Source organism: Mesoplodon densirostris, chromosome 7 (assembly GCF_025265405.1).
Source record: "Mesoplodon densirostris isolate mMesDen1 chromosome 7, mMesDen1 primary haplotype, whole genome shotgun sequence".
Taxonomy (NCBI): Eukaryota; Metazoa; Chordata; class Mammalia; order Artiodactyla; family Ziphiidae; genus Mesoplodon; species Mesoplodon densirostris.
The window spans coordinates 9,176,961-9,204,438 of record NC_082667.1 but is presented as its reverse complement, the minus strand read 5'-3'; the positions used below and the strand labels follow the sequence as shown (position 1 = coordinate 9,204,438).

General features: G+C 40.7%; 1 protein-coding gene across 1 annotated transcript in view; it reads right to left on the bottom strand.

Moving 5' to 3' along the window:
* Positions 1-2,659: 2,659 nt before the first annotated feature.
* The window catches only part of ATL3 (atlastin GTPase 3), a 52,056-nt gene continuing 27,237 nt past the window's right edge, over positions 2,660-27,478 (bottom strand). Inside the window, exons 6-13 of the mRNA XM_060103066.1 lie at positions 26,595-26,651; positions 25,488-25,580; positions 24,343-24,481; positions 10,888-11,015; positions 10,215-10,271; positions 8,846-8,917; positions 8,023-8,454; positions 2,660-7,238 (exon numbers count right to left, since the gene is read on the bottom strand). Coding sequence (XP_059959049.1) covers positions 7,152-7,238; positions 8,023-8,454; positions 8,846-8,917; positions 10,215-10,271; positions 10,888-11,015; positions 24,343-24,481; positions 25,488-25,580; positions 26,595-26,651 — 1,065 coding nt within the window. The 3' untranslated portion in view covers positions 2,660-7,151. The remainder of the gene's footprint in view (positions 7,239-8,022; positions 8,455-8,845; positions 8,918-10,214; positions 10,272-10,887; positions 11,016-24,342; positions 24,482-25,487; positions 25,581-26,594; positions 26,652-27,478) is intronic.

The window sequence follows — 27,478 nt, the reverse complement described above, 5'->3', positions numbered from 1 at the left end:
TGTCTGGCAGGGGGCAAGTTCTCACTCGGGACCCGTTGGCTGTTGTTAACAGGAAGAAGGAACATGCTCATCAACATCACCAGCTTCCCAGCCAAGGAGAGTCAGAGGCGCTGTAAATAAACACCAGAGCTTTATGTGCATTACTACTCACTCAACACATTGTTACGTGTATTGAGCAAGAGACTACCTGTAAGGCAGTCAAACCCAGCGTGGAAAGGTTCGGTTTTGAGGAAACCACACTGATTCTGCCTCTTCTTACTCTCTGCTTTCAGTATTGCCCAGATGTCACTTCCTTTACTTTCTTATTCTTCCTTCCTTCCTTCCTCCCTCCCTCCCTTCTTTTTTTTTCCTGTTGCTCTGCCAGGAAAAACAAAATAAAAAGAACACTGAGGGGCGGGGGTGTCAAGGAAGTGATTTTGACCTTTCACACAGCTCTCAAAAGTGGAGCTCTGTAAGAAAAGCCCCAGGAGAAGATACCATGTGATGCCACCACCATCCCCAGCAAGACAGTCTGCCCTTAAGCCCCATTCCAAGTCCAAAACAACGATTTGGGTGGAGAGCCAAGATCAAAACAGCCAGGATCAAACTGCTATCTGTCTACGAAGCCTCCAGTCTTTTCTGCAACCAGCTATGGAGCCCCGTTACTCTTCTTGTGACAGGTGGAAAATATTAATTTTTAATTATTTGCAATCTCTCCATTCTCTGCCTTCTGATGGTTCTCCTCCAGGAGATCCATTGTCGTGCTGCCTCTGAGGAAGAAGTAACTGAGAAAGTGGGAGGAAATGGCACAAGCCTAAATGCCGAGCAGGCCTAAGAGACCCTGTGGGGATTCTGAGCAGGTGGGGGGCGGGTACAAGAGGCAAGGCCAGGCCAAGAGGAAAGGGGGGGAGGAAGAGTCGGCAGCAAACCGCATCTAAGGGAGCAGAATCCATAGCAGGAGCATTTCATGATAACATGAGGGCTCTGACGCTTAACAGCAACTCAAACCTGGAGCACCCCTCAGGGGAAAGGTGTTCCATCAGCCAAGTGAATGCAGGCTTTTTACGTGTATCCAGGCCACCCTGGGCAGGCTTTGTGAATATACCAATTTTGACAGTTCGTCCTGGCTGGAAAAATCAGGCTTTTATGAAAGGAAGGTGAAGTATAACTTCCTTGTGAATTGCCTATCTCTGCAACCCCTCAAACCCTACTGAAGAGGTGAGAATAAACCCCTCGAGAGGCCCTGAAGAGCTTCCACTGCATAAATGCGCATCACGTCTATTTCCCCTTAAAAGCACATTCCCGAGATGTTGCAGGCTCTCATTCCACTACGCTTGTTAAATGGCCAGTCTGGGGAACTGAAAACTGCAGTGGACATTCATTTTTGTCCAGCAGTCTCTCATCTGGTGGCTCCATGTGGTTCTGGTGGAGCCACCAATCACAATACCCCCATCACCCTGAGTAGGGACACACGTGACCTACATATGGCTGGTTATCATGCCCTCAGGTTATATGACCCAAGCCAAGGGGGAGAGAGAGAGAGAGAGAGAGAGAGAGAGAGAGAGAGAGAGAGAGAGTGTGTGTGTGTGTGTGTGTGTGTGTGTGTGTGTAAAATACACATTTTTGAATAGGCAGTGGGTCAAAAAGCCTCTTTCCTCTGGGGACTTAAAAGAGATGATGTAAGCCTGGAGCCACAAATAATGCAGCCACTGCATACAGGAGATACTAGTCCTGTTGACATTTGAGTTCTTCCAGGGCCTCATGCTAGCTTAACTTCTAGACAGCCAATTATAAGAAACTTTCTCCTAGTTACAATTCTATTTTTTTAGTTATTAAGCTAGTCAGAGTTGGACTTATCTTTGGCAAACTGTTTATGGTCATCAAAGGCAACAATGCCAATGCACCAAAGACGAGCCACAGTTTGCTTGACGTCCCCCCGCCCCCCCCCCCCACGACCACTTTCCCCACCCTGGTCCTTCCTTCCCCCCAGCCTACACCGAGGGAGGCATCATCACTCCCCATATTCTTCGTGTCACATCTACTTGTGACTTTGCCCCTTCCCTACTATCTACTTGTGACTTTGCCCCTTCCCTACTAAACTGCGGTGAACTCAGTGCAACACCCAGCCTGGTACGATCAGGGATGGATGGAGGCTACTGACGCCACCCAGTGTATGTTTCAAACTAGGAAATAAATCTTTTTATTGTAGGGCTAAATTGGGTATGTAAAGTGATTAGTCAATATGTGAGAAGTTCAAACCAACTTCCCCACTGCCTCCAAGGTCGTCAGTGAAAGGGAAAGCTTTCAGTAGAGCTTTCTTTACCTCACCCCACTCCCAACAAGGAACCGTTAACCAGTTAGCTCCATTTTACCCAATACCTCCAACAGCATGGCTTGCTCCAGCATTATGCTAGTAAGATACTAGTTCAGTATTGTTTTGCAGGACAGAGAAAGCTGACTCACTCAAACCACATGACCACTGCCGCCTTTGATCCAAGTTTTCATCCCCTTAGAGATCCTATTTGCTTTGCCAAGCCCAAACGTACTTCACAGATCCTCCCATGTTAAAGAACAGAGAAAGAAGAAACACAAGTAACATGGTGCTGTGATCTTTATTCCATTAAGTGACCTTAAAACTAAGAAACAGAAACAAGCTTTTAATATACTAATAGCATAATCTAATCCATTGCACTTTTAAAAAAGTATATTAAATTTTAAAGCCATTCAAAAAGGGTCTAGGAGAAAGAAAGTGCTTTGAACAAATTATTTTTTTTGAAGAAAAAGAAATCAGAGAGGAAATTCTATATATGCTCAAAATTAACTCCTTTAAGGCTTAAGTCCATGATAGCATTTATTCATCTAAATTGGAAACTTTGGGAATCAAATGCAACCTTCCCTTGGTCATAAAACACTACATTTAAATTTTAGTTCTGGCACCTGAAATTCCTTTCCCAGGAAGAAAAATTTCTTCTAAAATCTTTCTGCCCTTAGATCTATCTTGAAAGTCCCTGGTAAGGGCTATTTTGTGGCTAATTTTCAGAGTTATGATCTTCTCCTTCCTTTTTGTTCATTTTTACTTAGGCTTAAGGTTTTCTGTGCATAAAAGATTTAGAGGTTCAAGTCACAGTGCTGAATTTTGCTTTTTAATAAAAGAAAAACAACTTTCAAAATAGTTTTTTTTTATCCTAATTACACCCGTTAGTAAATAGGATACTTGTACATTCATCTCTGAGAAGGCACTAGGGCTTCCTAATTTAGAAAACATTTTCACAGAGCTTAGATAATCCTCTAGACTAAAGGCATCCTTTTTACTCTGAACACTGTAAACTCTCAGTGATTGTATCTGGCAGTAGACCACCTACTCTGAACCTCAGGCAAAAGCCATCCACATGCCTCCAGACAATATACTGAATTGCACTCTCCCATCCCTCCGAGCAGTCTCTCTCGCTGTGGTCTCTGAACCACCTGTGATGCTGTTTTTAAAAGTGGTGATTCCAGGGCCACAACCCAGACCCAGACCCACTGAGGCAATCCCTGGGTATAAAGCTGGGAATTTGAATTTCTTTAAATATGCCTCCCAGAGGTAAGTTTTATGCACTTCAAGACAGACGAGAACCACTATCCAAAACATAGCTACAACAGGACTTAACAGAAGGAAAACGATTCAAATGCAAAATGGTCTCTTACAAATGGGCTTTTGAGTGTCATTTTAAAACACCACCTACACAAACAGTTTGTGTTTTAGTAACTGAAGCTTGTCTTCATCGTGCCCTTATTCTTGACTAAAATTTTGTTGGATCTAAAGGTAAGCCAGAATGATGCAGCCCATGTTGGCGACCTTAGATGGCTGCCATCCTAAATAAACCTAAATTACATTTCAATAGTTCTATGCAGATGTCCATATGCTACATTATTTTTAAAAAAATACTCTAGGGAAAAATAAAACTTTTTAAATCGCTTTTGCCTGGACTTAAATCAACTACTTAATTTCTCTGTAACTCATACGTACATACATACTCATCCAAACTCACCCCATCCAAGACACCATTTTCATAAGCCAGGTGGAACGCTGGGTATGACCTGTTAAAGATACGCACTGCCAGTACAAGGCAGTTTGTTTGTTCGCATAAGCATTTTACTTCACGAAAGAGAAAAAAAAAGAAAAACCAGGTAAAACAAAAACAATACTCACAGGCAACTCTACCAAGTATGAAGTAGCTGTTACTATATAAACCTCTGCGGGACTAACATCTCTTGGTATACTGCTAAAATAAGGTTATGACTCTAAGGATATTTTATCACCATACATGATAGTTTTCCCTCATTTTGTCTACACACCTCAGTAAAACAATCGAAATTTTGATTCTATTATTTTTACTTAGAAGCTAACTGGAAGCATTAAGAAAACAAAAAACTTAACAATATTTAACCTCTCCTAAAATGAAGTATTTTCATAGAAAATTCTGAAAACCTTTTATATGTTAATAGGAATGTGCCCCATATACTGTTAGGAATGTGCAAATTAAAAATGCTTGCATGGGCTTCCCTGGTGGCGCAGTGGTGGTTGAGAGTCCGCCTGCCGATGCAGGGGACACGGGTTTGTGCCCCGGTCCGGGAGGATCCCACATGCCGCGGAGCGGCTGGGCCCGTGAGCCATGGCCGCTGTGCCTGCGCGTCCAGAGCCTGTGCTCCGCAACGGGAGAGGCCACAACAGTGAGAGGCCAGCGTACCGCAAAAAAAAAAAAAAAAAAATGCTTGCATGGAAAGGCAGGAGTGGCAGAGCAACAAACACCAAGCAAAAACTTAGTCCTAAGTAATGTCCCTGACCCACAAACTAACAGCTGAGGGAAGGTAAGGGGTAAAAGGCATTCCTTTCAACCTGGTTATAAACCTCCCCAAGACTATTTATAGCCAGCAATGAGAATGTACCTTTTATTGGGAAAGCTGACATAAAATCATCAATTTTCTGTTTAAAAAAAAAAGAGGCCAAAGGAAACTCATAAAAATCCTCACTGAGAAAATTTTATAAACAATTTCCAGAGGCAGAATAAGTTAACTGATAAAGACAAAAAAATAAGGGTTCCCCAGGGTAATTAAACAAAGTTATTCCTTTAAGATCAAAACAGAAATGGTGGATTTAAACAGTAACTAAATTCTAAGATTTCATTAAATCATACATTATCATATATTTTTTTGTTTTAAAAAATCTAATATTTTAGTATTAAAATAAAATTTAAACACAGCATCCTTTCTCACCATTAAAAGTAGGACAATTCTAGACAATTTTTCTGAAATCTATAAACGTGCTTATACAAATGCATTAAAAGCTAAGTATTTCAACATCTGTAAGGCCTTTAGCAAATAAGTATCAACCTTCAGGAAGATGAGAGGCCACCTGAAAATGCACCAAAATTTCAAAACTAAGCTTTTAATTTATTGATAATAAAGCTAAGTATCACTGATATGCAAGTAAACGGTTTTTAGGACAAGCTGGAATTTTTCTAGAATTTAACCACAGCTGAATAAAATAGCAAGAACTTCAGGGCAAGATGGTATGTAAATATGAAAAAATACATAAAACACTTGGAATTAATTCAGAACTTGTAAAAATACTTGAGTGGTAAAGTGTTAAAACAGTCAAGAGAAATATTCTTTGACAGAGATTACATGCTAGAAGAGACTTTTTCTACCTTCCATTCATACTTCACGTATAAAGAATTTACACTCAGAATTTGCCTAAGCCTCCCTACCTCCCTCCCTCCCACAGCAAAAGTTAAATTATCTTAAGAATTAAGGCTCACATACCTGAATGTTTATATAAATACCCGCAGGCAAGTTTTATGAAGTTTTAAAATCCACAACAATTCACCATTATAAAACCAAAGGAAAAGGCAACTGATAAAGTTTTTTATCACATGATCAAGGTAAATGAAGAAGAATTCTTAGATACTTCTAGATATTATATGTCCATATTTGGGTGGGACTTTGGTCCTTACTAAGCCAAAGCTATTTTAAAGCTACCAGACTAGTCATGTATAAAGTTAAATAAAGGATGATTCAATAAAACTGACAGTTTTAGCTCCATTATTAAAAATATTAGACAGTGAATAGGAGAATGCAAATAAACATTGTGGATAAAGACCTGATTTACTGCTAAACCACATGAAATAGGATGCCAGTTAAAGGCAGTTATGTTTGGTAAATGTCTTTCCTCTAATCCTTGATAAAGTTCTGTTCTCATACAGAACTCTAAAAAACAAAAACTCTCAAATGACAATTGTGTGTGAGTTATGTATAATACATATATGTATATAAACCTACAATCAGTGAATCTGACCAAGGCACAAGTTCAAATGAGTTATCAGAGGTTACATGGTTCATTTCACTTTTTTCTTAAAGTATGAAAGCTCATTCCTTTTATTACAAGCTGCTCTGGTTTCTCAAGCCACGTTTGTCTCTTTTCTAGAAAGAAGCTATAGGAATGAATGAAGGCAAAAAAAAAAAAAAAAACAGCGTATGTTCTAACAAAACTGCCAGCCTGTCAGGAAACAGACCTTAAATTTCAGTGTACGGTAGAGTTAAATACGATATAATTTTTCCATACTATGTGGCAAAAACAATTCTCTAATATTATAAGACTTTAAAAGTGTTATGGCATCATTTTTAGTCAGTCTTTAGTTCTGAAGCTTTTGCAAGTTTTGTAAACTTAAAAAAAAAAAATCCTTTTCAAAAGAGTAAGGTACAAAAAAGAACTGATAATTCACCAAAACAGCATCTTTCATGTGGTTATCCTCAATCCCCTCCCTATTACGTCCTCAAAAGCATGGATTCAACCTTAAAAGGCACTAAATGGCACATAAAGGACAAAACCGCATTTCCATTTTTTCTTTTAGCTTTTTCCCCATAAAGTGCACAAAGCAGAGAGTAATAAGAAGACAGACATAGGCTTGGATCTATACCAGCAAGGAAAAGAAATGCTTCCAAGAGAAATGGAAGTGTGTTTAAGAATTTGAAACCACAGGAAAGGTCTGTTCATTTATTAGTGCCGTGTTCCAGCTCTTCCCAGATGGTCCCAGGTCTGCGTTCCTCGGGACCTGGACCTGTGGCCGGGGCAGAAGCCCAGAAATCAGAAGGGGCTGGCCGGGGTCTTGTAGGATCGTCTTGTTAAGATGCTATTGAGCTTTTTTATCCGAGGACGGTCTCCCAACAACTGCATCCCTCACAGCAGCCTGAGTGGAATTACCAATGTGAGAAGTGGCCTGCAAAAGTCCATTTATTCAACATGTCAGTTAATAAAATACAGCACAGCATCAAAAGAGTAAGCCATTGGAGACAAACTTTCGAAAATCTCTGCCTACATTGTTAGTATGTTATAGAAAATAAGGGAATGAAAATGCAGGGGTCGGGGAGCCTGTGGCAGCTGCTAACTCCCCAGAGAGTCCATCAGCTGAGCCGTTGCTACCTTACTGGAATGGGGTGGGCAGCTCTCCCGGCTTTACCACAAGCTTCTAACTTAACTGATATGTTCCTGCTACTCAGAAAGAGAAAGCTGAGTCTCAAGGATCTATAAACCTAGAGATCATGTCAATGTCAAAAGCCACTGGCTTACTGAATGATTTAAGTGAAAGACACGCCATCCATTAGTAGGTCTCAAAATAGAACAGTTTGTTAAGTTCATATTTTTCAAAGCTTGTGACTTTCAGTGAAGCAAACTAACCTTGGATGGGGGAGAGACTCACACAGGAATTGTGTCTGATGAACATGCAGTTAAAAGATTCCCATGAAGAAAACATATGTAAGTTGGAAATTTTTTTGCATTAAAGAGCAGTTTTTAAGCATGGAAACAAAATATTACAAATAAACATTAATATCCTAAAGAAGGATAATAAAACGTAAGGCCTATTAGAAAAAAAAAAAATGGCCAGGGGAAGTTTCTCATGCCTTCTTTCACTACTGAACTCTTCCAAACGGAGATATTTTACAATAAAAGCACAAATATCTATCCATTATCAACCGTCAGCCTGCTCAGCTGGCACCACTTACCTGCTCTAATACATATGCTGCACCAGAATCGATAGCACCGCCCAGCTCACGATACTGACCAGAGTACCTGATGTACCCCCAGGTGAGAAGCGCTATTAACAGCAGGCCAACCATACAGTTGAACAACTGGGCCACCACCTCAAGACCAATAAAGCCAGTGAGGCCTGAGGCTATGTACAAAGCCACAATGCCTGTGAAGAGCACTGCAGGTGTTCGGAAGGTGCTGAAGACATTCTTGCTACCATTGTGCTTGCAGAAGTTCTCATAGAGTTCCTTGATCTCCTCCTCCAGCTCCTGCTGGTAACGAAGGCTAAAATCCTTCCCACCCATCTTTTTTGTCTTCTTAAAATGGTCCAGAGCAACTTCTTTGAATTCACAGTGCTTCTCCTGTAGAATGTCTGGAGACAAATAAGGTTTGTCTCCCCCACAAACCTAAAAAGAATAAAGACACAATGTGAAGGGTGAAGAACCCTTCAAAAACAAATGCCAAATAAAACAAGTGAAAACACTGAAAAGCTCAGAATATTTTAAGATATTAGAAATTAACTTTAAAATGATGACCAAGACCAACAGAGGTCTGGCTTCAATTCCTCAGAAAAGCACACTTAGTAACCAGGGTGCTATTGATTAGTGAGAGCAGTGACACTGTAAGGAAGTCTTGCTTAGAAACGGCCATAATGAAAAGGCCCCAATAAGCAGGAAGACCTGAATGTTGCCTCATCATCATAAGATACACTAAACGGGATCAAGTTTGGACTTCTGAAGTCAGCAACATGCCCAGTTATAGATATTTCAGAATAAGACAACTGCCCAGCACACCTACCTCTTCCATGTTTTTATAGTAAATGTCCTTGGCAGAGGCTGCAGCTGCTAAATTGTTGGCTTCAGCAGTGGCCTTTTAAGAAATGAAAGCATAAAACATAAATCCTTTCTCTTTTAATATTCTTCCACAAATAACCAAGTAAATATTTTCTCTCACCCTATTCCCCATCCCCCCTTCATTATTCTTCTGTTTTTCAGCTTTCCATATAGCCCAATTTATGAATTAAAATACACCTTTTCTGCCAAATTTTCTGCCAAAAAATGTTCTCATACATAAGAATCTTTATCATAAAATTAAACCTCTGAAAGTATTTCCTTTGCTTTAATTTTATGTGTTAAAAAATAGATGTAACTCAGAAAAGAAGAGGAAAATTTTATCTTTACAACATCAATCCCAATCTCTAGCTCCCTTTGTGAAAATGTTATCCTACTAAAGAAATAAACATTTGGGGCTTCCCTGGTGGCGTAGTGGTTAAGAATCCACCTGCCAATGCAGGGGACACGGGTTTGATCCCTGCTGCGGGAAGATCCCACATGCCACAGAGCAACTAAGCCCATGCGCCACAACTACTGAGCCTGCGCTCTAGAGCCCATGAGCCACAACTACTGAGCCCATGCACCACAACTACTGAAGCCGATGTGCCTAGAGCCTGTGCTGCACAACAAGAGAAGCCACTGCAATGAGGAGCCCGTGCACCGCAACAAAGAGTAGCCCCCACTCGTAACAACTAGAGAAAGCCCGCACACAGCAATGAAGACCCAATGCAGCCATAAATAAATAAATAAATAAATAAATAAATAAATGAATAAATGAATAAATGAATGAATGAATAAATAAATAAATAAATAAATAAATAAATAAATAAAGAAATAAAGATTTGGCAATAAATGGCCTTATCCTCAGCACATGAAAGTCAGAAATTATATGTTTTAACAAAATGACATCTTGGAAACATCAAAATGTTGGAAATAAAACTATTTGCAAATTAAAAACCTGATTAGTAAACAGGAAATAGATACATTGGACATGTTCTATGAAAAGAGACAACAGGTAACAGGAAAATGATTTGTCTAACAGAACTGGGTATGTTTAACCTGGGAATAATAAAACACTGTTTTCCACAGTATATTTTGTGGGAAGACCAGGCCCAGCAAGAAGCCATTCTGTTCTAACTTCACCAGCATGAATACAGACAAGAAAACCGGAAGGGAGTCACACTGCTGGAAACTGTGCTAAACATGAATGGACCTCAGCATAATGAAAAGAGCGGGGACCAACAGCATTCTCTTCTTAAAGGACTCTGCTTACTGTATACGGGTCAACTCAAGTAATCAAAGGATATCATTTAGGATGCCAAAGAACTGCTTACCTGAAGCATGGATTTGGGGTGAGGCAGATCTTCTCCTTGGTAAATTTTAATATATGCCTTAGAATATAAACATAAAAACAACTATGAAAAATGCCATTCTGTCATATTTAACTGGACTTTAATTTTTAGAAACAGTGACCATACAATTGCATTTTCCTAAAGACCTAGATCAACACCCAGGAATTAGCAAAATCACAGCACACCTCTGAGTGCATGTTAGCATTTTTTAGTTAACTGAAAATATTCTCAAAGCAGCACAAGTCTAGGACTCCCACCAGGCTCCCCATGCACACTGGCCTCACCACTACCTGTGGGCAGAGTGACCATCCGCCTTGAGGTAGTCGTGTCACATCTAGGTGCCGTCTCCTCCTACTCACAGCAACTTCCTAACCACCTCCTGTCCACACCATCTTCCTTGAGGAACAATCTTCCTTTAGCCACAGTAATTACTCCTCTAAGAGAGTGCAAACAACATCATCCATTTGGTTCTTAGACCGATACTGCCACCCAGTGGCCCACTCCTGGGAGGACACTGGAGTCTCTCAAAACGCCTCTCACCATCTCCCCCTTGAAACTTTCCCCCAGGCTTTAAAATATTGAAACCAAGTTAGTTTATAACCTAGATCAGTTTAACCAAAAGTCAAACATTTTAATAATTAAAACCCACATTTACCTTAAAATATTCCAATAGCCCCCGACAGGTGACTTTCGAGCCATTGATCTCCTTTTCCATTAAGTTAGCTGGGTTTAATACATATGGTATCAGTGTCTGTAACTGCTCTTTGAATTCACTGGCAATATCTGTTCACAGGACAAAGAAAAAGGAAACAATAAGCCCAACAGATTTATTCAACCAAGGGGAGCATAACGCACAATCTTCACACTCTATCTAGTTGTTCTAACGTTTGCTAAGCTGAAAGACAAGGGCGGGGGTCCCAGACTGTGAGTCTGACAATGACCAGACTGCGTACGGGTTTCTGTTCTCATGTACCTGTATTGTCTCCTTCCCTTGTGCAGTATTAAGTCCTCTCTAGTCCAGAATAGAATAGGCAGAACATCCCTACCCTGCTTTCCATTCTGGGAGATTCAGTCTACTCCCTAGACTTACAAGAAATTTCACTTTTTAAAGAATTTCATTAACAGGTCTTCAAGAAAATCAAGTATCAACCCCTCAGGTTCTCCCAAGCCAGGCCTTTGCTGTACCCTCTCTCTCCCCCTTAAATCCATTAGATTTCACTATTCATCCACATGCTTTATTTTTGTTCATTTTCTAATGTTAAAGGAAGTAAAAGCACCTGGACCCCATGATATTTATTTTCTATTATCTCCTCAGAGAGGCCCTCTGGGCCACCCCAAAAGGAAAAGGCTACTATCTCAGAAAAGGTGATAGCTTCTTTTCAGCTTCTACAAAGTTCTCACAGAGGGTTCAGGAGAGCCATTAAATAGAGCTCTTTCCTCAAAGTGAGAACTCGCTGGCCCAACTACGAAAATGCAAGAAATCTGATTTATATGATCTAACTTCTTCCTAGGTTCCCGACTAATTCAGACTATCAACTGAAAAGAAAGTAGATGGGAACCCACATCAAGGTAGGAACTCTTTCAACAGTCCATAACCCAAATTTACAAAACTGAGACATTCTTATTTATTCATTCAACACTTTGGGGGCACTCTTTCGTGGCAGGCATTGCGGTAAGAGTTGGGGATAGCATAGTGAATAAAACAAAAGTGGTTTATAAATTTTTCCAACTACAAATATCACCATAAAAATCTCTATAGAAAAAACTTCAGGTCACTTTTACCTCCTTAGACTATAGGGTCAACTAAGAGAAGCTACCAGGTATGTGACAACAATGTAGACTCCTGGAAAAAATTCAAAACTGTTTTTAAAAAAACAACCATACATAAAGCCCACCATCAGACAATCACAATTAACATTTAAAATATCCTCCTTCCTTTTTAAGGCTCTTATATATTGCTAAACTGCTTCTATAGAAGATGGTACCCATTTATACCCCTATCACCAATGTAGGAGAAGACTTATTACTCTGAACACACCGAGATTTTCGTTGTTTTTAAAACTTTTACTGACTTGATTGGTGAAAAATAGTATCTTGCAGTTTTGTTTTGTTTTGTATTTAATTTATTTATGTTTTGGCTGCATTGGGTCTTCATTGCTGCCTGGGCTTTCTCTAGTTGAGGCAAGCAGGAGCTGCTCTTCATTGTGATACTCAGGCTTCGCACTGCGGTGGCTTCTCTTGTTGTGGAGCACGGGCTCTAGGCACATGGGCTTCGGTAGTTGTGGCATGCGGGCTCAGTAGTTGTGGCGCACAGGCTTAGTTGCTCTGCGGCATGTGGGATCTTCCCAGACCAGGGCTTGAACCCATGTCCCCTGCATTGGCAGGCGGATTCTTAACCACTGCGCCACCAGGGAAGTCCCTATCTTGCAGCTTCTGCTTCTGACAGTACTAAAGACTAGAGAATCTGAAGGGACCTTCTTCCTAACAAGATCCTGCATACAATATATTCCATTACAGTGTACACTTGGAAGTAAAAGAGAGCTGCAAGGGGCTGAGCAGGTGGGCAGTGAGCTGAAACCAGAGCACTGAGCTAAGTACATGTGAAGCTGTGGCTTATTTGAGGCCATTCACTGCAATGCAGTGACAAACTTTGGGCAAAAATAACTCCTAAATTCAGCTGGATCATGAAATGGGGCTGGACTGGTCCCAGGTGGGTAAGCTAGCTCCCCAAAGAAGCAAACACAGATCGCTTCTGGAGGAAAAGAGATCTGAAAAATGTACCAAAGAGCAACACAGACAGATGACGATGGGAAATAAGGAAGAAAATTAAGATATGGAAGACAGAATAAGATTATTTAATATATGTCTAACAGGAGTCCTGGGAGATGAAGGGGAGTGAATCAGAGGCAATAAAAGAAGGGATGATGGCTGAGAACTCTCTAGAACTGATGAAGTACATGAATCTACAGCTTCAGAAACCACAGCATATAACAAGCAGATTAAATAGAAAGAAAAACACATATAACAGTAAAACTGTCACATGGCAAAGACCTTCTGAAAGAAGGAAACTGTTTCCAGAAGGAAGATCTACAGGACAAGAAAGTGAACAAAGAAATTCTTTTTTTTTTGCAGTACGCGGGCCTCTCACTGTTGTGGCCTCTCCCGCTGCGGAGCACAGGCTCCGGACGCGCAGGCTCAGCGGCCGTGGCTCACGGGCCCAGCCGCTCCGCGGCATGTGGGATCTTCCCGGACGGGGGCACGAACCCGTGACCCCTGCATCGGCAGGCAGACTCTCAACCACTGCGCCACCAGGGAAGCCCAAGAAATTCTTTAAAAATGTAAGAAAAGCTAAACAAATATTATCTTATACAGTAATAATGACAGTTAACTGATGAGGTTAAAAAGAAAACAGAACTGAAACACTAGTTGGGAGGAAGGTAATCAGGTAATCTGTTCTAAAGCTCTGTATTGTTCAGGAAGGAGATTAAGTTATTTCTTTACATTTTAAATAAGTACATGTGGTAAAGTTTCAAGGGTAACAACTGAAAGAATTTTTATAGGTGGTATAACTTCCGTAAGAGGAGGGGACTGGAATAAGAAAACTAACACAATTTTTTTTTAAAAGACAAATAGGAGGGGGAAAAAAAGCATAGTAAGAGTAAAACTAATAGAAACCAAAAGGTAAGATGGTAGCTCTAAAACCAAATATTTCAGAAATCAGAAAATGGATTAAACCCACCAATTAAAAAAACAGGGCTTTAGAGCTTCCCTGGTGGCGCAGTGGTTGAGAGTCCACCTGCCGATGCAGGGGACGCAGGTTCGTGCCCCGGTCCAGGAAGATCCCACATGCCGTGGAGCAGCTGGGCCGGTGAGCCATGGCCAATGAGCCTGCGCGTCCGGAGCCTGTGCTCCGCAACGGGAGAGGCCACAACAGTGAGAGGCCCGTGTACCGCAAAACAAACAAACAAACAAACAAATAGGGCTTCCCTGGTGGCGCAGTGGTTGAGAGTCTGCCTGCCGATGCAGGGGACACGGGTTCATGCCCCGGTCTGGGAAGATCCCACATGCCGCAGAGCGGCTAGGCCCGTGAGCCATGGCCACTGAGCCTGCGCGTCCGGAGCCTGTGCTCCACAACGGGAGAGGCCACAACAGTGAGAGGCCTGTGTACTGCAAAAAAAAAAAAAAAATTATATATATATATATATATATATATATATATATATATATAAAATCTGATGTGAAAAAAAGCAAAAACTCCATTCTCCATGAATTACGTAGATAATACCTAATATTTACAGATATATTACTAGAAATAATGCGAGTTTAGCAAGATGGCTCAATTTATCATATAGAAAAATCAAATGCATTGCAACATACCAGCATAATTAGGAAAAATAATTTTTAAGATTTCTAACTTCTAAGGAAACTTCTAAAATAAATCTAACAAAACATGTATAATGCCTTAATCAAGTAAGTTTTTATATTCTTCATAAAGTGAAACTAAAAAACCTAAATAAATGGAGAGATTACTCTGTTCAGGATAAGAATACCTTCCCATTGTAAATACACGCCAATCCCCGTCAGACCAATTATAGATCCAATGCAATTGCAATCAAAAGCCAAACAGGGACATTAATAAACTTGATAAACTGATTCCAAAACTTACGCAGAAGAGCAAAGACTAAAGCATAATTAAGACACTCCTGAAGATGATTACAGGTAAAAAAGGGAGGGAATCGTTCTACCAGATATCAACTCTTATTATAAAATAACTAATTATGATAATGTAGTAATGGCACAGGGCTAGACAAAATGACCAGTGGGACAGAATTAAGAGCCTAGAATCTGACCCATGCATTTATAAAAGGATTTTTTTAAACATAACAGAAATTGCAAATAACGGGAAAACAGAGTATTCAATCAATCATGTCAAAAGTATTGGCACCTATGTACAAAAATAGAAAACGGATCTCCACCTCACATACACAAAAATTAATTCCCAGTCGACTAAACACAAATATGAAAGACAAAATTTAAGAGTGTTTGTATGCATGTGTGTGTGTGTGTAGAGAAAGGAAAGGATTTTCTAAAACAAGACTTAAAAAGCACTACATAAAATCAAAGGTGAATGAATTCGACCACATTAAAACTAAGACACTACTACTAAAAAAAGAAAAGGCAAGACACAGGATGGGAGAAGATACCTGCAATGCATAACCAACAAGGCTCATATCTTTTTTTTAAAAATAAATTTACTTATTTTATTTATTTATTTTAGGCTGCATCGGGTCTTCATTGCTGGGCACGGGCTTTCTCTAGTTGCAGAGAGTTGGGGCTACTCTTCGTTGCAGTACGCAGGCTTCTCATTGCAGTGGCTTCTCTTGTTGCAGAGCACAGGCTCTAGGTGCGGGCTTCAGTAGTTGTGGCTCACAGGCTGAGTAGTTGTGGCACACGGGATTAGTTGCTCCGCGGCATGTGGGATCTTCCCTGACCAGGGCTCGAACCCATGTCCCCTGCACTGGCAGGCGGATTCTTTTTTTTTTTTGCGGTATGCGGGCCTCTCACTGTTGTGGCCTCTCCCGTTGCGGAGCACAGGCTCCGGACGCGCAGGCTCAGCGGCCATGGCTCACGGGCCCAGCCGCTCCGCGGCATATGGGATCCTCCCAGACCGGGGCACGAACCCGTATCCCCTGCATCGGCAGGCGGACTCTCAACCACTTGCGCCACCAGGGAGGCCCTGGCAGGCGGATTCTTAACCACTGTGCCACCAGGGAAGCCCAAGGCTCATATCTTAAAGTAGACATACAGGATCTTTACAGTGCAGAGAAAGACAATCCAATTAAAACTGGACAACAGGAATTTCAAAGGAAAGGAAACATGAATGTAAATAAATACATGAAAAGACATTCAATCCCATTAGTAATCAGGGAAATGCAATTTAAGATCACAATGAGATATTTTTTTTTCTTTTTTTTTTTTTTTTTTGCTGTATGCGGGCCTCTCACTGTTGTGGCCTCCCCCGTTGCGGAGCACAGGCTCCGGATGCGCAGGCCCAGCGGCCATGGCTCACGGGCCCAGCCGCTCCGCGGCATATGGGACCCTCCCAGACCGGGGCACGAACCCGTATCCCCTGCATCGGCAGCCGGACTCTTAACCACTGCGCTACCAGGGAGGCCCCACAATGAGATATTTTATATCACTAACTTAGCAAAACTAAGATGCCTGATAATACCAAGTGTTGCCAAGGATATGGATCAATGGGAATTTTTATAAACACCGATGAAGGGACTATAAACTGGAACAAGAATTTTGGAAAACAATTTGGCATTATCTAGTAAAGGCGAAGCTGTATTACATATTCCAATATCCGTCAATCCCGCTTTTAAGCACATACCCTTGGGAAATTCCCATATATCCACACATACAAGAATGTTCATAGCAGCATTGTTCATAATAGCAAAAAACTGGAGAAAACTATTGAGAATAAACTGTTATATTCACAGAAGGCACTATTATACTACAATGAAACTGAATGAATTACAACTACATGCAATAATACAGATAGGGCCTCCCTGGTGGCGCAGTGGTTGAGAGTCCGCCTGCCGATGCAGGGGATACGGGTTCGTGCCCCGGTCCGGGAGGATCCCATATGCCGCGGAGCGGCTGGGCCCGTGAGCCATGGCCGCTGGGCCTGCGCATCCGGAGCCTGTGCTCCGCAACGGGAGAGGCCACAACAGTGAGAGGCCCGCGTACCACAAAAAAAAAAATAATAATAATAATAATAATACAGATAACCTTAAGCTTAAGAATAAAATGCTCAGTAAAAATTCAGGTTGGCCACATCTTATATTTTTATAAAGTTCAAAATTAAAGAAACTTAGCAATAGACTGTTACATGAACCAAACACAAGTAATTACTTTTTTTTAATTCAAGGACAGAAAAAGCAAATTTTACAATAGTGGTTATTTCTGTGGAGAGGCAGGGAGATGGGAAGAAGCATATAGGTATAGAAAATAGTACTTGTAATGTTCTGTAGTTCTGGAAAGCTACAGCCCTTGGGCCAAATACGACCTGCGAACTATATTTGTAAAGAAAGTTTTATTGGAATACAACCATGTACATTCATTAATACAATTGTCTATGGCTGCTTTCTTGCTACAACAGCAGAGCGGAGAAGTTGTAAGGCCCACAAAGTCTAAAATATTTACTATTTAGTCAGAACTTTTTACAGAAAAAGTTTGCCAATTGTAGTTCTAGATAGTTAAGTTGGGTAGTGGGTTGATGATGTTCATTAAATTATGTTTCATACCTTACATATATACATTACGTGTATCCTTTCTTACATGTAATACTTATGCTTTCCTTTGGATATCTAATAGCATATTTAAAAATTTAATGGTAGGTCATTATTTTAATTTGCTTTTATTTCTTCTATTACTAGTTAGGCCAAACTTTCTCCCATATTTGTTCATCAGCTGATTTCCTTTTCAGTGAACTATTTATTAGGGCCTTTATCTTAGAATACAGTCACTCTTCAGCAAGTAAATAAATGTTATCCTTATGTGTACCATGATAACTAAAATATTTTCTCCAGTTTGTTTGCCTTTTTGTAAATATACATAAGATTATTATGTATTCAAAACTACAGCACTTTTCCTAGATAATTTCTTTTATTCTTTCTAATTTTAAAGAGTCCTTCCCCAATTCCAGAAGTCTAATAAAATTTACTTTTCCTCCATGCTTTAAATTTTGTAATTAGAATTTATTTATGGCTCCTAAATTGAAATCTACACGAGATTTTTCTCTAAATAATAACATATACTTCTAATCACTGATTTCCACCCCATCTTAAATAACTAATCAATCATAAGGTCTCTTGACATCAAAAATTTTTTTAAGTTTTTCAATGTCCTACCTAAGTAAATGGGTACCAATCTCCATCTAAATACTCTTAATTCTATAGTCTTTTCAGGATGGCGCCAAAATATGGCCTATATCAACTTTAAAAAGGGATTGATCGGGCTTCCCTGGTGGCGCAGTGGTTGAGAATCCGCCTGCCGATGCAGGGGATATGGGTTCGTGCCCCGGTCTGGGAGGATCCCACTTGCCACGGAGCGGCTGGGCCCGTGAACCATGGCCACTGGGCCTGCACGTCCGGAGCCTGTGCTCCACAACGGGAGAGGCCACAACAGTGACAGGCCTGCGTACCGCTAAAAAAAAAAAAAGGATTGATCCCTATATTACACATTGATTAGTGGCTTAACATTTGATAAAGGTGACATTTCAACCAGTGGGGGAAAGTTGGACTCTCCAACAAATAGTGTTGAGACAAATAGGTGCCCATTCAGAAAATAAGCTGGATCCAAACTGGATCATAAATTATAATGTGAAAAATGGAACCACAAAATTTCAAGAAAAAAAAGTGGGACAAATTCTTCATAACCTTGGAGTGAAAAACACATAGGGTACATAAAATGCTATCCCATGTATATTTATATTTGCTTTGCATATACTAAAAGAAACTCTGGAAGCCTACAAAAATAGAAGAGAGACTTTTCACTAAATACTTCTTAATCTTTTCTGGGATTTTAAACATGTGAGTGCATTACCTATTCAGAAAAAAAAATTTTTTTATGGTTTCAACATTCATCACACTGAAAGAATGAGAGCTTCAGCAATTATTTCACAAAAGACGCAGCAGGATCTAGACACCACAGACTGTATTATCCATGTTTTTACACAGATTTCATAGACCCTCAGCTATTAATGTTTCTATGAAGGCTGTACCAAAATATGAGTTTTAGACTCAGAACAGACAAGAACTGTCTCACGACTGAGACAATCTCAGAATCTCATGGCATCCAAGAAGACTGCTCCTTACAATCTCTTCTGTTTAATTTCTAAACAATTCAGTAGTTACTGTATTAGGTCTCTCTGCCCTAGTGAAAAGGAAGACAGATTTCTTTATGGTGAAGACAGTCGTCCTGTGTCGGTTGAAAAGGAGTCTCAAAAATGAGCTCATCTCCTAGCTAACTATTGTAGGAACAGCAGCTCAGCACTGATTATACCAAAACTAAGACTGTCTGGCAGGTGTTCACCTCTGAATAAATGGTTATTCTTTTTTTAAAAAAAATAAAATAAAACCACTAAAACAATCCCTAAAGTACTTAGGGGAACATTTGCAGAAAATAGCTTCAGAATGTAGTTTTTTTGTGTGTGTGTGGTACACGGGCCTCTCACTGTTGTGGCCTCTCCCGTTGCGGAGCACAGGCTCAGGACATGCAGGCTCAGCAGCCATGGCTCACGGACCCAGCTGCTCCGCAGCATGTGGGATCTTCCCTGACCGGGGCACGAACCCATATCCCCTGCATCGGCAGGCGGACTCTCAACCACTGCGCCACCAGGGAAGCCACAGAATGTAGTTCTTAATCAATTTAAATGTCCTACAGAAACTACATAAAGATCCTTTTCTGGATTAAACATAACATTCTCAGGGTAATGGTGTCTTGCCCAGGTTATATGGGGCAGGGCTACAGAACCTCAACCAAGTCACTGTACAAGAATATACATGAGAAAATATATTGAAATGTCTAGGTATTTTTCTAACTCTGAGAAATGTGTCAGCTCTACTTAAAGATCCCCCCCCACAATGAAGTTTATGAGGTTCTCAATCAAGCACTTGCCAAATATTCACAAGTCACCTACTATTTGCAATGTAGCATCCTAAATTTACTCTTCACTCAAAACCCTTCAATATCTTGTTTAAAAGGTTCCCTAAAATTACAAACTACCCAACTCCAAAGCTAAAAAGTACATACATCTTTGCAGAGCTAACAAGAATTCTTCACGAACAATCCTAATGACTATAGTTCCCTAAATAGACACACAAGGGCAAACTAATATATTTTTTTCTAAGGTTTTTTAAAAATTTTATTTACTATTTATTTGTTTATTTGGTTGCTCGGGTATTAGTTGCAGCACACAGGATCTTCGTTGCAGCATACGGGATCTTTCACTGCAGCGCATGGGCTCCCTAGTTGTGGTGCGCAGGCTCAGTAGCTGGGGTACAGGGGCTTAGTTGCCCCGCAGCATGTGGGATCTTAGTTCCCCGACCAGGGATCGAACCCGCATCCCCTGCATTGGAAAGCAGATTCTCAACCACTGTACCGCCAAGGAAGTCCCAGGGCAAACTAGTATTAACATATTTTTAAAGTGAAATAAAAAAGGAAATTTTTGGGCCTCCCTGGTGGCGCAGTGGTTAAGAGTCCGCCTGCCGATGCAGGGGATACGGGTTCGTGCCCCGGTCTGGGAGGATCCCATATGCCGCGGAGCGGCTGGGCCCGTGAGCCATGGCCGCTGGGCCTGCGCATCCGGAGCCTGTGCTCCGCAACGGGAGAGGCCACAACAGTGAGAGGCCCACATACCGCAAAAAGAAAAAAAAAAAAAAAAAAGGAAATTTTTATTTTTCAAATCTTTCCTTTTAAAAACATCCTTATATGTACATATTTTTCAATAATTAGGATCCTTACAATATATGCTACTCTGCAATCTTTTTACATTTAATAACGTATCATGAATATCTTTCTATGTAAATACAGATAGATCCATTTATCTATCTTATCCTTTTAAATGACTTCTTTTCATTCCTTTGTGTGATGTACCATAATTTAACCAATTCCTCAAAAATACATATTTGGGTTGTTTCCAATTATTCACTATTATAATAATAATGCCACAGTAGTATTATTCTTGTCCACATATTTTTATCTACTTACATATGGATAGTCCCTTAGGGTAATTTCCTAAAAGTGAAACAGTGGATGAAAAGACGGGAACATTTAAAATGTTGATACTGTCACATAAAGACTGTGTACCAACACATTTGCACTTTCTTGATTACTGTTATGCAACACATATTTTCATGAATATGTCTTAACCATTTGTATTTCTTCCTTTGGGACTTGCCTTTCATGTAGCAAAGGAAAATTTTTAACCCTATAAATGTGTTTTATAGTTCAATCATGCATGAGGGAAGCAAATAGTACATAATTATGAGACTAAAGTTTGCTTATATAGAATTTATTCCCTATTTTATAAATATAATATGAAACTTACCACACTTAATATTTAGTAATAAACCTTTCATATCTGTAAGTATGTGTATGGGGTTGAGCAGTGTCCCCCCTCCTAAAATGCATGTCCACTGGAATCTCAGAATGGGGCCTTATTTAAAAATAGAGTCTTTACAGATGTAATTAGTTAAGTTGAGATCATACTGGATATGGGTGGGACCTAAATTCAAAGAGCAGTGTCCTTGTAAGAAGAGAGAACACAGAGAGAAGGTGGCCATGTGACCACAGAGACAGAAATCAGAATGCTGAAACTAAAAGCCAAGGAATGCCAAGGATTGCCAGCAACCACCAAGACAAACACAGGACAGATTCCCCCTCAGAGCCTCCAGAAGGAATCTACCCTGCCAACACCTTATTTTCGGAATTCTGGTCTCCTGAGCTGTTAGGGAATGAATTTCTTTTCTTAAGCCACCCCGTTTGTGGCACTTTGTTACAGCAGTCCTAAGAAACTAATACAATATGCATATTGTATTACAATATGCATTATATATTGTATTGCAATACAAAATTTCAAAAGTCAGGGTTACAGAACTTTAAAAAGCTCTTCCTATTTCCTGGAATACCATGATAAAAATGAATTTTAAAACAGAATGTTCTGGGGGCTTCCCTGGTGGCTCAGTGGTTGAGAATCTGCATGCCAACGCAGGGGACACGAGTTAGATCCCTGGTCCAGGAAGATCCCACATGCCGCGGAGCAACCAAGCCCATGCACCACAACTACTGAGCCTGCACTCCAGAGCCTGTGAGCCACAACTACTGAGCCTGCGTGCCGCAACTACTGAAGCCTGTGCGCCTAGAGCCCATGCTCTGCAACAAGAGAAGCCACCGCAATGAGAAGCCCGTGCACCGCAACAAAAAGTAGCCCATGCTCCCCGCAACTAGAGAAAGCCCACGCACAGCAATGAAGACCCAACACAACCAAAAATAAAGAAATTTTAAAAAAAGAATGTTCTGAAATATTTAAATGTTTAATAATACAGAGGAATGTCATTCTGCATGTTTATGCCCGATAACCTGAGACCACCCTAAGACAAGAGGAAAGGCATGAAGAGTCATTCTAACCGACCCTCTCCTAAACATCCTCAGTTGAGAATTCCACTGGGGGCCTTCCCTGGTGGCCCAATGGGTAAGACTCTGCACTCCCAATGCAGGGGACCCAGGTTCGATCCCTGGTTGGGGAACTAGATCCCGCATGCATGCCACAACTAGAGTTCGCATGCTGCAACTAAGACCTGGTGCAGCATGAATGAATGAATGAATAATTTTTTTAATTCAAATGAAAATCAAGTACTTAAAAAAAAAAAAGAATTCCACTGGACACCTTCCCTACCAGTGATGAACAAACCAGAGCTTAGGTTTGGTAAAAGTATGTCTAATAATGGAACGTTATAACCCTAAAAGGACACATCACTTACACACTCAACTTTCTCTCCTACCTAACTCACAAAGTGTTGCCTAAGCAGATTTCTCTCCAAAGCCAGGCCCCAACCTTGGATTTCTGAATTGCCAACTAATAAGCTGTGGAAGTTTCCTGCTCAGGAAAGCTGCCAACCACATAAAAATATCACAGGTAACAAATAGAAGGTAAAGGTAGGTCTCTCAAACTCGGTTTCTTTTGCAATATTAAGACCAGCTGGAATGTAAATCTTAGGTTGAACAAGCATATTAACTTTCTTGAATCAACTGAGCCAAATAAACTGAAAAAGATGCATTTTACATTTAATATGAGGCTATGAAAAATTCCCACTTCAAAAGGCAAGTTCTCCTACTAACTAAACAGTATATATCCTCTAAATGACTTCCCCAATATAACAGAACTTCTAGGTTAGCACAGTTAAGGCTTTGAGGCAAGAAGGCCGGGGACGTGAATCTCTGCCCCACTACTTACTAGCTGAGTACTTTGAGCAAGTTACTTAACTTTCCTAAGCCAGCTTCTTCATTTTTAAGATAAAGGAAATACCAACTCCATGGAATTACTGGGAACATAAAGTATAAAAGTAATGAGCACAGTGCTGGTGCTATTGTCTGAATGTCTGTGTGCCCCTAAAACTCATATGGTTGAAATCCTAACCCCTAAAGGTGATGGTATTAGTAGGTGGGGCCTTTGGGAAGTGATTAGGTCATGAAGGTGAAGCCCTCAAGAATGGGATTAGTGCTCCTATGAAAGAGATCCTACAATCAGAACTCTTGAGACCAGAAAGAGAACCCTCACCCAACCATGCTAGCACTCAGATCTTGGATTTCCAGCCTCCAGAACGGTGAGAAATGAATTTCTGTTGCTTATAAACCACCCAGTCAATGGTATTTTGTCATAGCAGCCTGGAGAGACTGACAGTTGGGAACACAGCCGGCCTCTAAAAACGGCAGCTATTATTATTTCTACTTTACTCGGAACCTAAGAAGTTCAGATAAGTTTATAAACAAAAGCACTTAGGTTAACACATGTGTAAACTGAGGACTAGCCATTAAATGACTCAAGGTCTCAGTGAAAAAGGAACAAAAATAAGATAATGGAACCCAAGTGTCCCACCTCTGATTTCTCTAAGTTACCGTCTAGTCAGCACTTCCTGATATTAACTCATGACCCAGCATCAAGTTTTGCTATAATCACAAATAAGATGAAAACAATAGCCATGCCATGCATCATGCTACTTTGTTTGGGAATTTAATTTCACATCATAAAAATGAGCTAATGATAAGTTTTCCCTTTTTTAGCACTTTTATCTCTTGTAAACCAGTAAACATAACATCTCTCTTAGAAAGATCATTAATGGGTATTACCACAACCATTTCAGATGGAGAAACTATGGTCACAGTAAGGCAGGAGCAAAAACTGAACTAGATTCTAAATACTATTCTTTCTAAGAGAACATACTATTTCTCTTTAGCATTTACTATTCACAATTGATATTTTCTGGTCACTATTTAATTCCAAACATAAAATCACATGTATAAAATAACATCATTTGAAACACACCTTTCAATTTGCCATCAAAGTCAGGGCTTGTCGCGACCTGGAGCCCTGGATGTGGTAGCAGAAAACAGGTGACACTGGAGAAACATGAGTGAATGTGATTTCGGACATTCTGAATTTCTTCATGTTGATGTTCCTTCACCTGCCAATAAAGGCTGACAATTTACAAAAGACCATTTGATTTTCCTCACCAGCAACCACTAGTATATGACAAAGGAAAGACTTCCCAATTCTAATGGATCGTAGTGGCCTAGGTGTTTTCCAATGAGAAAACTCAGAACCCTAAGAAGCAATAAATGCATAAAATCGATTAACCATGGCTTGGCTCCTAAAGCTATCAAAGAACAGCAACTAAAGAGTTTCTTAAATAGGAATACTGCACAAGACTGAGGAAGAATAAGGGAAGGTTTGTGGGCATGAAGCAGGGTCTAACCAATTAGCAGTGATTGACAGAGGCCTCCTGTGTTTTTTTTTTGTTTTTGCTTTTTTAATAAATTTATTTTATTATTTTTATTTTATTTATTTATTGTTTCTGGCTGCGTTGGGTCTTCATTGCTGAGCGCGGGCTTTTTCTCTGGTTGCGGCGAGTGGGGGTTACTCTTCGTTGCGGTTCCCGGGCTTCTCATTGAGGTGGCTTCTCTTGTTGCAGAGCATGGGCTCTAGGCACGCGGGCTTCAGTAGTTGTGGCTTGTAGGCTCTAAGCGCAGGCTCAGTACTTGTGGTGCATGGGCTTAGCTGCTCCACAGCATGCGGGCTCTTCCCGGACCAGGGATCGAACCCGTGTCCCCTGTACTGGCAGGCGGATTCTCAACCACTGTGTCACCAGGGAATCCTGACTTCTGTGTTTTGAAGCCTGTTTGTATCCACACCAGAAACAAAAGGCACATATGGACCCACATGTAAAATGTGCAACGGAAATTGCAATCAAAGCTTGGGCTTTTGCACGGGGTTCTGCTCTCCAATCCCTGTGAGTTATATATATGGGTTCTCTAATCTTACCATAAATAATATTATTGTGTGCTAATATTCCGGAATGTTCAACACAAAAGGTAATTTTCCATGATGTCCTTTAAATACAATAGCTAAAGGCAAATGAGAAAGTTATCACTAGTTCAGGTAATTCCTCAGAAGATTATATTTCTATTTACCTGTAGACGCTTTTCCAAAAATGACATTCCTCCCTGTAGTCCATAGTTGTATTCATAAGGGAAACTCCAGTCTCGAACCAGAAACATCAGTGTCTGTTTAGAAAGAGAGCAGAATGTATTATAATACTGCATAAATGTATTTTCAAAATAACCATTCAAATACTTCTTTGCATAATGCCAGCTTCTTCAAAGGGGGCAAGAAAATGTGCCAAAGGATTTATCTACTCTGTAATGTCTTAGAAACCTTATAAACACTAGCAGAACATGTATAAACCATATGTGAGGTCAATATCCCATCTGATATTTTTGTTCTCATGGGTTAATAGGAAGAGACTGATGAGAAAATGTTAAATTCAGGGCTCTGCTCGAAATGCAAGTATGAGGAATATGGTGGAGAACAAGAAAAACATATGGCACTAGCTACTCATAAAATGAGATCTACTTTTTTTTTTTTTTTTTTGCGGTACGCGGGCCTCTCACTGTTGTGGCCTCTCCCGTTGCGGAGCACAGGCTCCGGACGCGTAGGCTCAGCGGCCATGGCTCACGGGCCTAGCCACTCCGTGGCATGTGGGATCTTCCCGGACCGGGACACAAACCCGTGTCCCCTGCATCGGCAGGTGGACTCTCAACCACTGCACCACCAGGGAAGCCCTGAGATCTACTTTTAATGTCAGAAAGGCAAAGCAAACTAAAACAATAATACTTAGAGATCCTCTAATCTTACCGAGGCTACTATGCATTCTTACCCTCATAAAACAATTAGCTAAAGCAAGGGTCAGCAAACTTTCTGTAAAGGGCCACAGAGTAAATATTTCAGGCTGCTGTAGCAAGAAGCAGCCACGGACAATACAAATGAGTGTAGCTGTGTTCCAATAAAACTTTCACTGTGGACACTGACATTTAAATTTCAAATAACTTACATATGTCATGAAATATTATTCCTCCTTTGATTTTTTTCAGCCATTTAAAAATGTAAAAAAAAAACATTCCTAACTCACAGGTCATATGAAAGCAGGCAGCTGGCCAGATCTGGCCTGTGGATTGTAGTTTGCTCATCTCTGAACTAAAACAAAGATATGACTTAAATATTTATAGTTAATATTCTACCTGGAAGGGTTTTTGGAAAATTTCATCCATCGCCAGACGACCATATTCTGTGAAGAGCTTGAAAAAAGAAGAGTTATGGTTTGTAAGGCAATATTACATAAAGTATTTCTATGGCTATTCTATAGCAAATAATTCATTTAACAGACTGAATAATACTTATCTGAGACCAAAATTCTACAGTTTCAAAAGCCCACAGGAGTCATGAACCTTAAAATAATCTTGACTATTCCCTCTCTCACACCCCTCATCCCAATTCATTAGCAAACCCAAAATCCAACCACTCACAACTTCCACGTGGCTGCACTAGCTTCTCTTGCGTCAGCCCTTGCCCCCCCCGCCACCAGACTCTTCTCACTACAGCGGCCACGGTGGCTCTGTCATACACAAGGTTAGTCAGACCACGTCATACCTCTGCTCAAAACCCTCCAAGCTCGTTCAGGATAAAAGCCAGTCCCTACAGTGTGATCCAGTGACACTGGCCCTCCGTGATGCTCCTCAAGCCTGCGGGCGCAATGCTGCCTCAGGGCCTTTGTTTTCACTCCTCCTTCTGCCTGCCGTGTTCCTCCCCCAAACATCTGCCCAATCAGCTCCCTCACTTCTTCAGGTCTTTACTCCAATGACTTCTTCTCAGTGAAACCTCCCATGGCCATCTACCTAAGATTACAGTTTTCCGCATAATATTTCCTACCCCATGTCCTTGTGAAATTTTTCTCCTTCACCTGTCTCACTACCTAACGTAATATACCTTTATTTATCGTGATTAGTGTCTGTCTTCACTACTAGCATTTAAACTTCGTGAGGGCAAGGACGTTTGTCTGTTCTGTGCACTACGGGACCTCCAGCAGCAACGGTAGCATGTACTGGGCCTGTAGGATGCATGCCAT